The 16,466-nt window shown below is 41.5% G+C and overlaps 1 protein-coding gene across 2 annotated transcripts in view; it reads right to left on the reverse strand.

Moving 5' to 3' along the window:
• SIK3 (SIK family kinase 3) overlaps positions 1-16,466 on the reverse strand; it is a 390,005-nt gene that overhangs the window by 134,819 nt on the left and 238,720 nt on the right. Inside the window, exons 9-12 of one of the 2 annotated variants that reach the window (XM_082274215.1) lie at positions 8,810-8,950; positions 8,636-8,713; positions 6,981-7,090; positions 6,368-6,512 (exon numbers count right to left, since the gene is read on the reverse strand). In XM_082274215.1, the coding sequence (XP_082130341.1) occupies positions 6,368-6,512; positions 6,981-7,090; positions 8,636-8,713; positions 8,810-8,950 (474 nt within the window). Of the gene's footprint in view, positions 1-6,367; positions 6,516-6,980; positions 7,091-8,635; positions 8,714-8,809; positions 8,951-16,466 lie in introns of both variants that reach the window. The other variant, XM_082274214.1, reaches the window with a different exon arrangement.

Consider the following 16,466-nt stretch of genomic DNA (forward strand, 5'->3'; position numbering starts at 1 on the left):
TACTTCATTTCTCCGATGAGGACAGTCTTTGGCCCAATGGTATGTGCTCTGACAAATTGCGCATTTTGATCGCTTACCATATTTGTCGAGTGGGTTAGTACCTTGCTGTGGTTGCCACTGTCTGCTCTGTGACTGGCTGTTCCGTTTGAATTTACCCGGTGGTCTCTGCTCCGTGAAAAACGCTGCATCTTGAGTCTCACTGCCTCCGCTCACTCCACTGGTTTTTCCTCCGAAAATCCGTTTTAACGCTGACTTCATGGATGCAAATGTTAAATCCGTGCACGCTGTAAGTGCTAGTTGCCTACTCTTTTCTTCAAGACAAGCCGTGTCCAGTAGTTTAAATGCTAACACAGCATCAGGCAAGGTCATGGTGTACCTCTTCATGCGGTTGTATCTCTGCTCAAAGTCTATGATGTAGTCTGTCATGGACACCTCGCTGTCTTTAGAAATCGAGTCGAAATGAGAGTACGCTTCATAAGCCCGGTCTTTTTCTTCTCTCAAAAATACAGAGCCCAGCTTAGCTATCAAAGTTTCCATACCATTGTCCTCGTTTAGATCGCTCGCAGGTATCTCCAAAGCGGTCTCTCTGGCTCGCCCCTCAAGCCCCAACACAACCGCGAGTGCCTGCTTCTTCTTGTCCAGATCCGTAACAAGTTTCCAAATACTAATTTCATTCTTCCAGCACTCGTATGGTCTGGCTTCGTCAAACTTAGGCGGTACTCTATAGTTGGTAACCATCCTCTGCTACCATGTAAATTAATCCACAGACACGACGTGGTTCTGTACTCCGTCCTTTTATTTCACCTCCACACAAACTGCACAGGAAGGGGAAATCCAACCAAACTAGACAGGAAGGGGAAATACATCATAGAATAGGAGGGAATACTGAAAAAGATGCAGTAACCGAAATGACCACAAGATGGCAGTATATTAAACAACTATATCCCTTGTACATGAAGTTAACAGTGTGCCTGCGGGAAAGAAGGGGAAACCCAGGGGGAACAGCTGCTTACCTTACCAGGGAACAGCTGCTTACCTTTACCAGTAACCAGGCGGGCACCACTCCAGACAGAACCCCTCTCCATCGACACTGGGAGGACTTCGGCCAGAAGGAATGCTGCGACTTCGGCCGAGACCCGGTTGTATATGACCTTGCAAGGCCTTTAACTGGCAGGCCAGCCCCCGTCCAGTAGGGCTATGTCGCGGGTCAACCTTGCACCGAGCTGCAGTCTGCACGCCCTCGCTGGCCAGACTGGGGTGACCATTAGATCTATATTATCCAGCCACTCGCCTAGTCCCAGCAGTTGATTGTAGATCTCACAGGAAAAAAATCCAAGGGGGAAAAAAAATTTCTATCTAAAAAATTTTTGCCAGGACCAAAGATCCCAGAAAGGAAAAAGGTTCTGACTAGGCAGCAAAAAAGAAAACGGAGTGGCTATAGCAGAGAGAGAAAGTATACCCCCGGGACTGACCATGGGTGTAGCCAGAATTCTTTTCTACCTAGTGTCCTTCACCTGTAGGGGGCAGTATAACCCAATGGTTATGAATATCAGGAGCTGTGTTTGTCAATGAACACAAGGAACCTAGTGGAAAATGGTAGGCCAAAAATCAGCTGCATCCTATCAGATGTAGCCATTGTTAGGGTAATTTGCCAGTCAGCAGTGCCAGCTGTCAAAATAAAATAGACACCGCAAGAGACTTCTCCACCCCTACTGCAGGCTAAAAAAATCTTCACTGTATGCCCATCTTTATATGCCCACTGTCCCACTATCCAATGATAGCCTTAGCAACTAATAACAAAGATGAGCTGTAGCAGCTGGGATACCATCATGTCAGAGAAGTCTAAGTGTTGTACACACAGGATGAAAAAAGTTGGTTCTGTAGAACTGTCAAGACTTTCAGCCAGTGTGTACAGCTGCCTGTCCTACAGAAGCTGGTCTTACAACTGGCTTCTGTCAAATGGGCAAGCTGGAAAACTAGCAACCAATCCGCGTTCGATTAGCGCTAGAAGTCCATGGCTGACAGTGCTGATTAATGTGTTCTGGTGGGGGGAGGGACAGAACGTCGCACAAACACCGCTTGTGTTAATATGCCGATCTGTCAATTTGTTTTGTTCAATCCGCTGAATGCTCATACAGCACTCCCTGACAGTTTCCAGATTAATAGAGATAACAGGAACATGGTGCCGACTCTTCGGCAAGACCTTCACTTTTGTAACTTTAAAAAAGGTCCGCTTTAAAGTATATTTCCACTTTTGCAGTCAAATTTGCAAAAACTGCACTAGATTATATGTTCCCCTTCACACAGCATATCTAAAGGCATTTTTTGAAAAAAATATTTCTTACCTTTTACAGGTTTATCAATAAATTGTCTCATGGCAGGTTGCAAGCAATTCAAGCTCAGAGTGAGTCTGCTCTAAAAGAAAGGCTAAAGACAGGCTGAGTTTCCTCTCCCTAAATTGATACTAAATCCATTTTTTTAAAATTATAGTTTATGGAAGACAGACTAGCACATATTGTATAGTCTGTTTCCCTGAAAAAACAGTTTTTATATGCTTGGCAGCTCACCGAAATGCTACACCCCAATCCGGTCATGGGTGTCTCTCTGCCAAGCCAACTGCAAAAGAAACCTGAGCGCATGTGCTGCCAGTGCCCTGTCATGGAGACACACAGTGCCAAGCAAACCATGCCCCCCTGCCCCCTGCTTCCAGCCTTTGGGAGACAGCTGCAGGAGCCAATCACTTGCATACCCTCAATTCTCCTCTGCAACCAGGAAGCTCAAGAACAGCACTGATTGTGGATGAGCCGGTTGCTGTGAGAAGGTAAGAGTTTTGGGGGTGGGAGAGACCAGGGAACAGTGTTCAAATCTAGTTTACACTCAAAAATTAAATCTAAAGGCATAGTACAGCCCGGATCAATTATGGTAAACCCAGTTCCCAGGCCCTTTTATAAACAAAGGGAATTAAGTAAGCTCTTTTTTCAGTGCTGGAGTTCTCAGAAGAGAGCATCTAAAAAAGTAACATCGAAATCATAACCAGAGTGCAGTGCTAAAGAACATAAATAAAACATTAATAAAAAGTCCAATAAAGATGATCAATGGATACCGTAGATTCCCCACACCGGCTTCTGTGCATTAGATGTGTACACACATCCGCTTACACAAATCTGCTTACCAGAAAATCTGGATTTTTGTCTTACCGTAAAATCCTTTTCTCTGAGGTTCACTGACAGACACAGTCTGTCAGTGGAGGCTTCTGCTTCTTGAGGGTGAAAAATGTTCCTGGTGGTGAGCTCCAGTTGTTCCTAGTTCAGCTTCTGTTACCTGGTTGGCTATGTTTAGCCTTGTTGAGAATTCTGCGTTCGATGTGTGTGTTTTTCCACCCCTCATGTTGACGCTGCTTTCGGACATCCCAATGGTCTGAAGACTTGAAGCTGTGTCTGTCACTGAACGAAAGAGAAAACTGGATTTTTTCGCACTGTAAAATCCTTTTCTCTGAGGTTCACTGACGACACAGCACCCGCCCCTCTGTTGGGGTTGAGTTATTTGTTCTTCTGACACTGCTTGTTATAAACTGGAGTCCTACAGCAGGAATTGATGATATACCCTCTGGGACTGCCCCAGGGGCTTAACCAAAAAGGTTTCCGCCTAGTCCTACTCCTAGAGAGTGAGAGCATAAGCCCAACTGTCTGAAGACTTGAAGCTGTGCCTGTCAGTGAACGAAAGAGAAAAGTAGATCCTTATGGAGAGGTTTAAATAGGCAATGTTGAAAATAACAGCCAAATACAGGGAGTGCAGAATTATTAGGCAAATTAGTATTTTGACCACATCATCCTCTTTATGCATGTTGTCTTACTCCAAGCTGTATAGGCTGGAAAGCATACTACCAATTAAGCATATTAGGTGATGTGCATCTCTGTAATGAGAAGGGGTGTGGTCTAATGACATCAACACCCTATATCAGGTGTGCATAACTATTAGGCAACTTCCTTTCCTTGGGCAAAATGGGTCAAAAGAAGGACTTGACAGGCTCAGAAAAGTCAAAAACAGTGAGATATCTTGCAGAGGGATGCAGCACTCTTAAAATTGCAAAGCTTCTGAAGCGTGATCATCGAACAATCAAGCATTTCATTCAAACTAACAGCCCATGAACTGAGAAAAGTCAAGCGTGCAGCTGCCAAGATGCCACTTGCCACCAGTTTGGCCATATTTCAGAGCTGCAACATCACTGGAGTGCCCAAAAGCACAAGGTGTGCAATACTCAGAGACATGGCCAAGGTAAGAAAGGCTGAAAGACGACCACCACTGAACAAGACACACAAGCTGAAACGTCAAGACTGGGCCAAGAAATATCTCAAAACTGATTTTTCAAAGGTTTTATGGACTGATGAAATGAGAGTGAGTCTTGATGGGCCAGATGGAGGGAAAACAGTACACCTCTCTGAACAGTGTCTGGGAGGCTGTGGTTGCTGCTGCACGCAATGTTGATGGTGAACAGATCAAAACACAGACAGAATCCATGGATGGCAGGCTTTTGAGTGTCCTTGCAAAGAAAGGTGGCTATATTGGTCACTGATTTGTTTTTGTTTTGTTTTTGAATGTCAGAAATGTATATTTGTGAATGTTCAGATATTATATTGGTTTCACTGGTAAAAATACATAATTGAAATGGGTATACTGTATATTTGATTTTTGTTAAGTTGCCTAATAATTATGCACAGTAATAGTCACCTGCACACACAGATATCCCCCTAAAATAGCTAAAACTAAAAACAAACTAAAAACTACTTCCAAAAATAGTCAGCTTTGATATTAATGAGTATTTTGGTTCATTGAGAACATGGTTGTTGTTCAATAATAAAATGAATCCTCAAAAATACTCATTTGCCTAATAATTCTGCACTCCCTGTATAAATCTAAGCTTCAACTGGATTCCAAGCGATTTTCATCTGTAAATCATTGCCCTTGCTGTGGGAGATTCATCAAACGTTTACAAAAAGACATGCACATCCAGTGATATAAGTGTCAAATTCCTTCAGTTAATACCAGAAAGCTGTAACCTCAAGCACTTCCTTTTCGAGGGTAAGAATTGTAACTTAGTTATGGTATCACCTTTTTCTTACATGCTCTCTAGCTGGACTACAAGTATCTGTGCAGATGTGTGGTTCACTGGCCCTTTTTCCATATTCACAGCAGTAGGATTGTGAAAAAAAAGCTGCTGCTGTTTTCTTTAATGGCAGATTTAGTCCACATGGTATGCCTGGTTAACCCCTTCACAAGGCACTCCAGTTGAAGGGATTGCATGAGGACTCTAGGGCATACAATGCGATTAGAGGAGAAGCGTTTTAACCTCAAGCAATGTGGGGGGTTCTTTACTGTTAGGGCTACAAGATTGTGGAATTCTCTACCACAAGAGGTGGTTTCTGCGAGAAGTATGGTGGCTTTCAAAAGACTCTTAGACGTACATCTCAAGAATCAGAACATTCAGGGCTATGTGAGATGATTACAGCCATACACACCTACACAGGTTGAACTGGATGGACTATTGTCTTTATTCAACCTCACCTACTATGTAACTATGTAACTATACGTGGACTAAATCTGTTGTGCCAGTGAACCACACATCTGCACCAGCTAGAGAGCATGTAAGAAAAAGGTGATGCCATAACTAAATAATTCTTACCCTCTAAAAGGAAGTGCCTGAGGATAAAGCTTGCTGGTAATAACTGAAGGAATTCAATACTTATATTGCTGGAGGTGCATGTCTTTTTTGAAGCGTTTGATAAATCTCCCATAGCAAGGCAGTGATTTACAGATGGAAATCGCTTGGAATCCAGTTGAAGCTTTGATTTCAATTTGGGCTTTTATTTTCAACATTGCCTATTTAGACCGCTCTGAGGGTTTACTTCTTCTGATAAGCAGATCTGCAGCTTCTCTGTGGTGTCCAATGTGTGTGTACATCTATAGCACAGAAGCTGGTGTGGGGATTCTACACTATCCATTGATCATCTTTATTGGACTTTTTATGAATGTTTTATTTATGTTCTTTAGCACTGCACTCTGGTTATATTTTTGATATTATTTGTAATCAACAAATTAGTGCTGGCTGCTTGTCTATTTACCATTTTATAGTCTAAATGCAGATGTTCTACACATTTTTAATGCCATCTAAAAAAGCAAGAATCGATTTTTTAATATTTTATATTTACTATATGCTATTTGAATGAGAACATCTAGTAAACATAAAGTAGGGGTCAGCTACAATTTGGCTACAAAACTGGAAATACGCTTTAAATCTTAAGTCGCATATGTAAAATTTATTTGTCCAGATCCTCCCTGTGAACTGTTCAGGTTATATTTATTTATGTACCTTGTATTCAAGGTGACCGCTGGGAGGCATGTTCTGCATTGGATGAAGAGTATTGGCGTTCTGTGTCACTGGAAGGAATGGTGTCTGTGGGGTGACTCGTGGGAATCCAGGAATGATCTTCTGCAGCTCCTCTGCTCCTCCCTCACTGCTGGAAAATATTTCATATTCAATAAAAACACTGTATAAAAGAATGCTAACAAATGGTTACAAAAAAAAATGTAGCAGGTTTCCTTATTGTACGCAACCTCTATTGTAATTGCATGCTAGTAACTAAAATGCACAAAAGCAGGTATACGTTTCCAACAACAAAGGGCAAGAAGGGGAAAAAGAGATCAGTCTCAAACTACAAGCCATCAACAGCCAAATGCGAAGATACAAAAAAAAGCAAAAGTAGACTAGCATATTATACCAAAGGTTTCTTACATTTAAATTAACAAAATAGGTAAAAAAAAAAAAAAAAAAAGAGGACTACTGTGCAAATAAAAGCAGAGATTAAGATGATCGAAGTTTTGTTGGAAGATTAAATGCAAATGCTAAAATGCACATTAATAAGTATTGAACAAAATCTCCCTTAGTTTGTCCATGTTTTAATCTAAGTACGAACGTCACTAACTGTGTATCTGGCACTCCAACTGTGTGCCGCCTCATTGACAGATATCGAACCAATGCCTCTGGTGAAGGCTCTTCTCCTTCATCACTGTCCAGATTCATGGTGCCATTTGTCTAAAATTAAACAGACAAATAAAAAAGGGTTAATACATTATGTTAATAAATGCAGCAGAACGTACAGAAGAGGGTTGTGCTGTATTGTGTAAGCAGACAAGCACAAATGGAAACAAGGGTTTCATGATTTGCCTCTTGCTTCAGTACTAAGTCACTGATCTAGAACCTGTATCCAGATTTAGGCAGAAGACAAACTTAGTTGGGATGGCTTTTGCAGGGGGGGTATTGGACCAGTGGGACAGCCCCCATGGGTGTGTCTATGTAAATGCTTTTGTATTAAAAAGTCTTTTGCCTAGCTACTCCTAAGGAGAGGAAGCCAATACCCCATTGGTGAAGACTGTATGAGTGGGCGGCGACTGTCGGAGGATGTAAGAGAAAATGGGTTTTGCATTTCACTGACTTCCTAAGTATTATACTTCTTCATGGTCAGTGACTAAAAAAGCACTTAAGTCAGGGGATCAGAAACAACTAGCATATTTACAAAAAAAATGAGCTGAAGCCGCCATTATTTCCCCCTCTATTTGAAAAAGAAAATGAGGGATACTCCAAAATTTTAGATTTGTCCTCCACACAAGAGGTAAGGGAAATTGTCTAATGGGGATACTTATTATAGAGAGAACTTAGTAGGGGAATCTTGCCCACTTTGGGAGATTTGTTCTAATCTAACTTCCCGTTCCGTCACTGGGACAGGGAGTAAAGGGAAATTTCCCTGTTGGTAGACAGATGGTAGAAAAATAACTTGGCAAGGAATTTTTGGCAGATCGACCAAGCAGTAAAAAGTTCACTTAGTTCATCTAGCCCGTTGCCCCTAAATCTCAGCAAACAAATACAGGTACCAATTTACCACTACTACTATGGAACAATTTAATATATATGTGTGTGTGTATGGGGGACAGGGGTGGGGATTTAATAAGTGGACTTTGTAGTTTAATGCAAAGTCTGCTTTAAGACAGAAACTGAATTTAACATTAGGACCTACAGCTTGGATATATTGGCAACCCTGCTACTTGGATGGCTAGTCACAGAATGCTCAATAAATTACAGCATTCATGTGTCAACAGTTTGTTCCTGTGAACTTTAAGTTTTTCAAGACTGGACTGTCACTTCAAAAACTTACATAAATATAAAGTAAAATGAGTGATAAGCATTTTTTATAGGACAACCAAGTATTTTTCTGCCTTGTGTTACAATTATCAGATCGGAGAGAAAGGAGATGTTTAGGGTTGGTTTTGAACATTAGCTGCCTCAAGAACGAACTTAAGCTCAGCTTTGTTGTGGTAAAAAGATAAGGAGTAGACGTCCGAATGTATGGCAGCACCAATACTGAGGTGTGAAAAGCTCAATAACTTATGAACGCTAGTTCAAATGTGCTCCACATAGACGTGAACAAGAACAAAGCTTCATGTCAGTACCCAATTGACATTCCAACGTATATTTTTAATACTGGTAACTCCATAAATGACATTCACATGCTGACTTGGGAACCTATGTGTAATAGACATGTTTCCAAATCTTACTATTGCAACCACTAATCATTCTGCTTACCTCCACAATCTGGTTCTCAGGGTTGATGAGTTGGACTTGGGGCACATTCATACTGATGGCACTGCCACCTGTATCACCCTAAAAAGATATAAAATATATATATCAGACAGCTACACTTGGAAGATTACTTTCCCACACTTGTATTATGGCAGACAAGCTTTGCAGAGGACTTACCTGCAATGGTAAAGCAGGGTAGGACACAGGGCGAGGCGCAGTTGGTGGATTTGGGAGGCGAAGAGTTTTATGTCTTTTTAAACGTTCGCACAGCAAACTGTAGATAGCACTGTAGTTATCATATGCATCGGTTCTCAATGACTGATCAGAGAAGAAGAAAGGTAAGAGTTTTAAGTGCACTAAACTCACTAAAAATTAAGTATGTTTAAAGTTAAAACTTTGTTTTTTTGTTTTAGATGATTTCGTAATTTAGAAGGTTAAGTAATTTTTTTTTTTATTTTTTTTTTTAAATATAATAATTTTGCAGTAAGAGGGGTGATCAGGGAACCACTTCAAAAAATAGTCCAGAAATATAAACCCTTAATCAGAGTGGGACTTTAAAATGTCAAGTATCAGTTAGAGAATGTAGATTAAAAAATCATACAATTGTACTTTACTATATATACAAAAAGGCTTTTAGAGACTATTTAAAAAGATTTCTTGTAAATGACATCAATATTTAATCTGTCAGTGACCATATGTTTTGGGTTAAAGGTTCCAGGTTGCATTTGGCTATATTACTATTTTGGATTTTATGCACACTAAGTCGGTTCACACTGGGGAGGCACGACTCTGTACTACTTCGGGGCGACTTATGCATTCCCATGCACCACGACTTTGGAGCGACTTGCATGGACTTCACATAATGAAAGTCTATGCAAGTCGCTCCGAGGTCGCCCCGAAGTAGTACAGGACCCTTTTTCTAAGTCAGAGCGACTTGTGTCGCTCCTATTAGAATGGGTCCTGTAGCAGTCAATGGACCGCGAGGGAGCGCGACTTGTCAGGCTGACAAGTCGCGATAGTGTGAATCGAGTCTTAAGGGTTTAAGAGTACTGAAATAGCTGTAGATTGTCAACTATATGAAATTTTTACATGCTAGATCTTGTTGATCGTTAATACTTCCAGACATTTAAAGCAGTATGCGTATCTACTGGGGAGATGCACCCTAAGTCTTGGTGACCATTATTAAAGGGGCAAAAATGACAGGAATTTCAGAATTTTGACTTTTCTCTGGAACAGGAATAGAGGGGGAATATTTCAGAAGGAACTCAACTGTCTAAAAAAGGTTTTCCTTCACTTCCTCCTCTGTTAACAGAAAACAAAAGGCCTCTCTATGAGTATCAGCAGAAAAATGATTGCAAGTGAATCTCACAAGAAAGCTGTGCGGTTCCTGTGCGATTTTCAGCCCCATTCATGCGCTACTTTTTAAACACACGGAATATGCATCGCATGGTACTACTTTTGTACCATGAGATCCAGTGCAGGCAAATGCACTGCCTTAGCAACCTGTGTTTGACTGGTCGTTAACTTTAAACTGACACCCCCCCCCCCCCCCAGCAAATCGCAAAGGAAGTGTGATTGGAATGTAGTGCGGGAAGCCACACGGGGACGACACGGCTCTCCAGCACTGCATTCTAGTGTGAACGAGCCCTTTAGTTAAAAGATTAATAAATTTACATAATTTTGCAGGGCAACAAATATATATTTAATATTATTTACACTGCAGCCTGTAAAGCATTGTACCCTTAATCAGCAGATCACAGGTGCAATGTCAGGCTCCTGCAGACCCTCAGTAAAGTTGAGTGCCTGTACCTCCTGTATGGGCAGACAGTTAATTGATCTGTGGGAATAAATAATAAACTACAAAAGTGCTCACCAGCTCCATCGCCGCTCATTAAGAACTACAAGCCATATGCCATGGTGACGGACGAGACTTTTAGTTCAATTGTAGTTCAATTATTTACAGATCTTTGTGAATGAATGACATGGCTGTGTGGGCAGAGCCCTGCACAGCCACACTGCTTTCAAATTGTGACAGTGGGTGCGGGGAGAGGATCCTCCGCCCCGTCACAATGAGGGATTAGGGGGTGCTGCTTTAATAACATTTTATACCCTGCATACAGGTGTATTGTGTTACTAAAGGTGAATATAACCTTTAATTAGCAAAAAAAAAACATTTTAACCCAGTTATTAATATCAGGATAAACACCATATGGTGTATCAGTGCCTATTGCATACAGTATAGCCTATCAATCCCACTGTACAGTATAGCCTATCAATGTCACTGTTCTGTGTTGAGAAAAAGGAGACCTTCTTCTGAAAAAAAAAAAAAAAAAAAAAAAATATTATATATATATATATATATATATATATATATATATATATATATATATATATATATATATATATATATATATATATATATATATATATATATATATATATATATATATATATATATATATATATGTATATACACACACACACACTTTCAAAATCAAGATTTTCCATGGGACGCTATACTACAAAATACTTCCACAAATGCGGACCATCGATTGCAACCAAGATTTGTTATTTTGCACACACAAAAAAATATATTTTTCCTAACAAATTTATTCAAGACCATGTTGAAAAATGAATACACCCAAATGAATGTCTTAGGAGCAAAACTAAATTTTAGACAAAAAAATCTTAAATAAGAATTCAACTACAGGTGAGTCTAATTATTCATTAAACAGGTGTCCACAGCAGACAGTTGATTATAAAAGGGTGTTACCTAAAAAGAAAACCCCTTCCCATTTCACGTCAGCAATCGTACCACATGGAAGAAAAATGTCACAAGGCCTAAGAAAAGGTGAAGGCTACAAGAAGATCAGCAAAGCTTTACTTATCAGTCAGAATACTGTAGCAAAACAATACAAAAATTTAGCAAAGATGGTACTGCTACCATCTCACAGAGACGTCTAGGCCATCCACAGACGTTAACACCTCGACAGGAGCATCTTCTGATGGGAAGGGTTGAAGAAAATCACCATGCAAATTCACTGCAGTTAGCTAAAGTAAAAGGACAAACTGGGGTGATTGTTTCCCGTGACACAATACGGCATACACTGCAGAGGAATGGCATGCATGGGTGTCATTCACGAAGGAAGCCTCTGCTAAAATCCATGCACAAAAAAGCCCAGTTAGAATTTTCCAGGGCCCATACTAAAAAAGAAGAAGACTACTGTACTCTAGAGTGAAGAGACCAAGGTATATATTTTTGGATCTCATGGCTTCAAAACTGTATGGCGTTTCAAAGGTAAGGAGTACAAAGAAAAATGCATGGTGCCTACAGTGAAACCAGGTGGTGGCAGTGTCCTTCGGTGGGGCTGCATGAGTGCTGCTGGTGTTAGGGAGCTTTCATTGATGGTATCATGAATTCACAGATGTACTGCTCTATATTGAAAGAGAAGATGCTACCATCACTCCATGCCCTTGGGTGTTGTGCATGTTTCCAACATGACAATAATCCAAAACACACATCTAATGCCATTTTGCCATTGCATTTCTGAAGAACAACAGGGTGAAAGTGATTTAGTGGCCAAGTACCGTATGTCTCCTGATCTGAACCCAATTGAACACCAAAGGGGAGTTCTGAAGAGACAAGTTGAGCACCACTCTCCACCCAGCTAGGGCTAGACTCTAAAAGAGGTCGTTCTTTAACCACTTAAGCCCCGGAAGATTTTACCCCCTTCCTGACCAGGGAGTTTTTTGCGATTTTTTACTGCGTGATTTTAACGGACAATCGCGCAGTCGTGCGACGCTGTACCTAAACGAATTTCACGTCCTTTTTTCCCCACAAACAGAGCTTTCTTTTGGTGGTATTTGATCAACTGTGCGATTTTTTGATCATGCGCTATAAACAAAAAAAAGCGTAAATTTTGCAAAAATAACAATATTTTTAAAATTTTTTTATCTGAAATTCCCAAAAAAAAAATGTAAAAATCAAAATTTTTTTAACACTTTCGGCCAATTTGTTTTATGCTACATATGTTTGGTAAAAAAAAAAAATCGCAAAAAGCGTATTTTGATTTGTTTGCGCAAAAGTTATCGCGTTTACCAACAAAGGGAAAGATTTTTGTCATTTTTGGTGGGTTTTTTTTTAACGAGTAATGGCGGTGATCTGCAATTTTTTTTGCAGGACTGCGACATTGCGGCAGACAGATCGGACCCTTGACTGACATTTTTGACACTTTTGGGGTTACCAGTGACATTACTGCAGTAATCAGTGCTATACATATGCACTGTTACTGTAAAAATGACACTGGCAGGGAAGGGGTTAACTGTATTTGAGAGGGAGGGGTTAAGTGTGTCCTAGGGGCGTGCTTCTAACTGTAATGGGACATGTCTACTATTGTAAAAACAGAGATCAACGGTTCTACATAGTAGAACCGTCTGATCTCCATTTTTACACAGGGGAGAATGACAGGCGGCTTGTTTACATCAGCCGCCTGCCTTTCTCCCGCTCTACCGATGATCGCAGTGTGACCGGCGGACATCGGGTCCGCCGGTCACACGCGCGGACTCCTCAGCGAACAACCGGGGCGGGCGTGCGCTCGCCCGCTATTGGCTCACAAGCCGGTCACAGGCTAGTGACATATATATATACGTCACTCTGCCTGGCCGGGGCTGACCGCCGCAGTATATCTACTTGCGGCGGTCGGCAAGCGGTTAAGGATGGAAAAAGATTGGTGTTGCAATATGTCGCAAACTGGTTCATTTCATGCCTGGAAGACTTGGTGCTGGCCTTAAAAATAATAGAGGTCATACAAAATACTAGATGTAGTTTTGTTGTGGGGTGTATTCAGCTAATTTGAGTAAAACTGAAGTTTTTATAATCCAAGTTATAGTAACCTTACTTTCAAGTAATGAGCCAAACAAATGTTCAATAAAACTCAGTTTTGCCAAAATTGTGGAAGGCGTTTTAGTATTCATTGGGATATTGATTCAAATCTTGCCTTTCAAAAGGGGTGTACTCATTTATGCCGAGGGTACACTCCTCTAAGCATATCTATATTATCTCTAGGAGTCCAAAATCAAAGGAGGGACAATACCTGATAAGGCAGCTGGACTATACAGGTATGGTACAACAAACAAATTGTTTTGAAAGCACATAAGGCTATTGCTGAATTAGTCGAGATTCAGTTCTTCTAGAATATGAAACAAAAAACTTTGGCCTGTAGCCACAATGATGTAGATCAAACTGGGTTCATATCAAAATACCTTTTTAAATTTATTAAACAGGGAAAAGGGGAACCTTTTAATACATTTTAGGTATTAACTTCTCTATTTACAGATACACTCTAAAGGAAGATTCATTTTTCCACAAACAGAGCAGTGACAGAGGGAGGTGAAAGGATATTTAAAAAAAAAAAAAAAAAAACACGCACACCCCTAAACCATGATAGTCCATGTGGTCTCTGCCCCAGTATTACTTTTCGGTGAGCAGGTTTTTGGAATTGCGGCTAAAATTATTTCTTTTCACTACTGATACTGCTAGAGGTGCTTTTTCTTAACCAAATATGTGTATTCAACCTCAGTGAACTGTGAGGACTGGATGACGACAGCCATGAAGGTTGCTACACATTTACCCAGGGTCACGGTTTGATGTGCAGGACAACTGGGTTATAAAATGCAGAATGTCTACAGAAGTTCTGGCTTTTGGCTTTAGATATAACTAATTAGGCCTTGTATACACTGGGCTTAAAAAAATGCTGCTTTTACAGGCGCTTGGTGTTTTTTTTTTTTTTTCAGCCTGTAAAAGTATCTCTATGTTAGCCTATGTATCTATGGACAGGCATACTAGGAGAGGAGCTTTTTCTAAGTGTTTACATTAAAAGCACATTTAGGAAAAATGGATTTTTGTAAGATCTTACCGTAAAATCCTTTTCTCTTAAGCTCATTGACAGACGTAGTCTTCTTGATTCTCAAGAGCTGGGTTATGTTGTCTCCACAGGAGTAGGACTAGGCAGAAAGACAAAACGTTCTGGCTCCACCTTAGGGGCAGTCCCTGAGGGTATATCCTCCCTCTCTCTGCTACAGGGAATCAGTTCTGTTCTAAAGCAGTAACAGAGAATTTAACCCAACTCAATGATAGAGGGGCGGGTACTACGTCTGTCAATGAGCTTAAGAGAAAAGGATTTTACGGTAAGATCTTACAAAAATCAATTTTTCTCTATCGCTCATTGACAGACGTAGTCTTCTTGATTCTCAAGAGCTGGGACATCCAGAAGCAGTGCCACAAATGAGGGGTGGGATTGACAAAATCAAATCCGATCTAGAAGGCCCAACCGGTGCCAAACTAGAAGTTTTAAAGGCTCATTATAAACAAAGAATGAGATTAAAAGAAAAATTTCCAACGGAAAAAACCCTCGAGGTAGACCACTGGTCTCCTCAAATTGCGGCCTGCAAAACCTTGCGGCCAAACGAGGCATCAGACGATGCCATTATATCAACTTTATAATGTTTTGTAAAGGTATGCACCGACGACCAGGTAGCCGCCTTGCACACCTGGACCACTGACGCCTGATGGCGAAAGGCCCATGACGCACGAAGCGCCCGAGTGGAGTGCGCCTTAACAGGGAACGGGGGCTCCCGACCCTTAATAGAATAAGCCTGTACTACCGTCTGTCTGATCCATCTGGAAATGGTCGCGGCAGATGCAGTCAACCCCTTTTTGGGTCCATCCGGGATCACAAAAAGTGAATCCGTCTTGCGAAACGAGTCTGTCGTTTTCAAGTATACCCTGATCGCCCGGACCACATCCAAGGAGTGTAAAGCAAACTCCCGAGGATGACTGGGCTTAGGACACAGGGAAGGTAACACAATTTCTTCATTCAGATGAAATTCTGAAACCACTTTTGGTAGGAAGGATGGATTCGGACGAAGAACCACCTTATCTCTATGAACCACCAGATATGGTGAACGACAAGATAATGCGGCCAGTTCTGACACCCTGCGTGCAGAAGTAATAGCCACCAAGAAGGCCACCTTCTGGGACAACGTAGGTAGAGGAATCTCCCTAATATCTTCAAAGGGAGGTTTCTGAAGAACCGACAACACTAAATTAAGATCCCAGGGGGGTAACGGCGCGTGCACTGGCGGAGCCAGATGTCGCACCCCCTGGATGAAATTCCGCACCAAGGAATGAGTAGGCAAAGGCTTCTGAAAGAAGATAGCTAATGCTGAGACCTGACCCTTGATAGTACTCAAGGCCAGTTTCTGCTCAACCCCTTGCTGCAGAAAAGCTAATATTCGACTAATCGAATAAGACCGAGGACGGAACCCCAAAGGTTCACACCATGCAATGTAGGACTTCCATGTGCGATGATAAATCTTTCTGGAAGTCGCTTTCCTTGCTTCAACTAGAGTAGGAATAACTGAAGCTGACAAACCTTTGTCCTTCAGCACCTGGGTCTCAATAGCCAGGCCGTTAAAGCCAGCGATCGTAAAGCAGGATGGAAGATCGGTCCCTGAGACAGTAGGTCCTCCCTGAGAGGAAGTCTCCACGGGACGTCCGCCACCAGTCTGACCACGTCGGCGTACCAAGCTCGACGAGGCCAGTCCGGAGCTACCAGAATTACTGGAATTCCTTCCTCCTCTATCCTGCGAAGAAGTCTTGGCAGTAACGCGAGAGGAGGGAAGGCATACATTAGCTGGTATTGCCCCCACGGGGCGATCAGTGCGTCTGCGGTCTCTGCTAGAGGATCGCGGGAGCGAGCCACGAATCTCTGAACTTTCCTGTTGAATCGTGATGCCAACAGATCCACATCCGGGGTGCCCCACCGTAGGCACA

This window comes from Pelophylax lessonae (genome assembly GCF_965119305.1).
Source record: "Pelophylax lessonae genome assembly, chromosome: 12".
Lineage (NCBI taxonomy): Eukaryota > Metazoa > Chordata > Amphibia > Anura > Ranidae > Pelophylax > Pelophylax lessonae.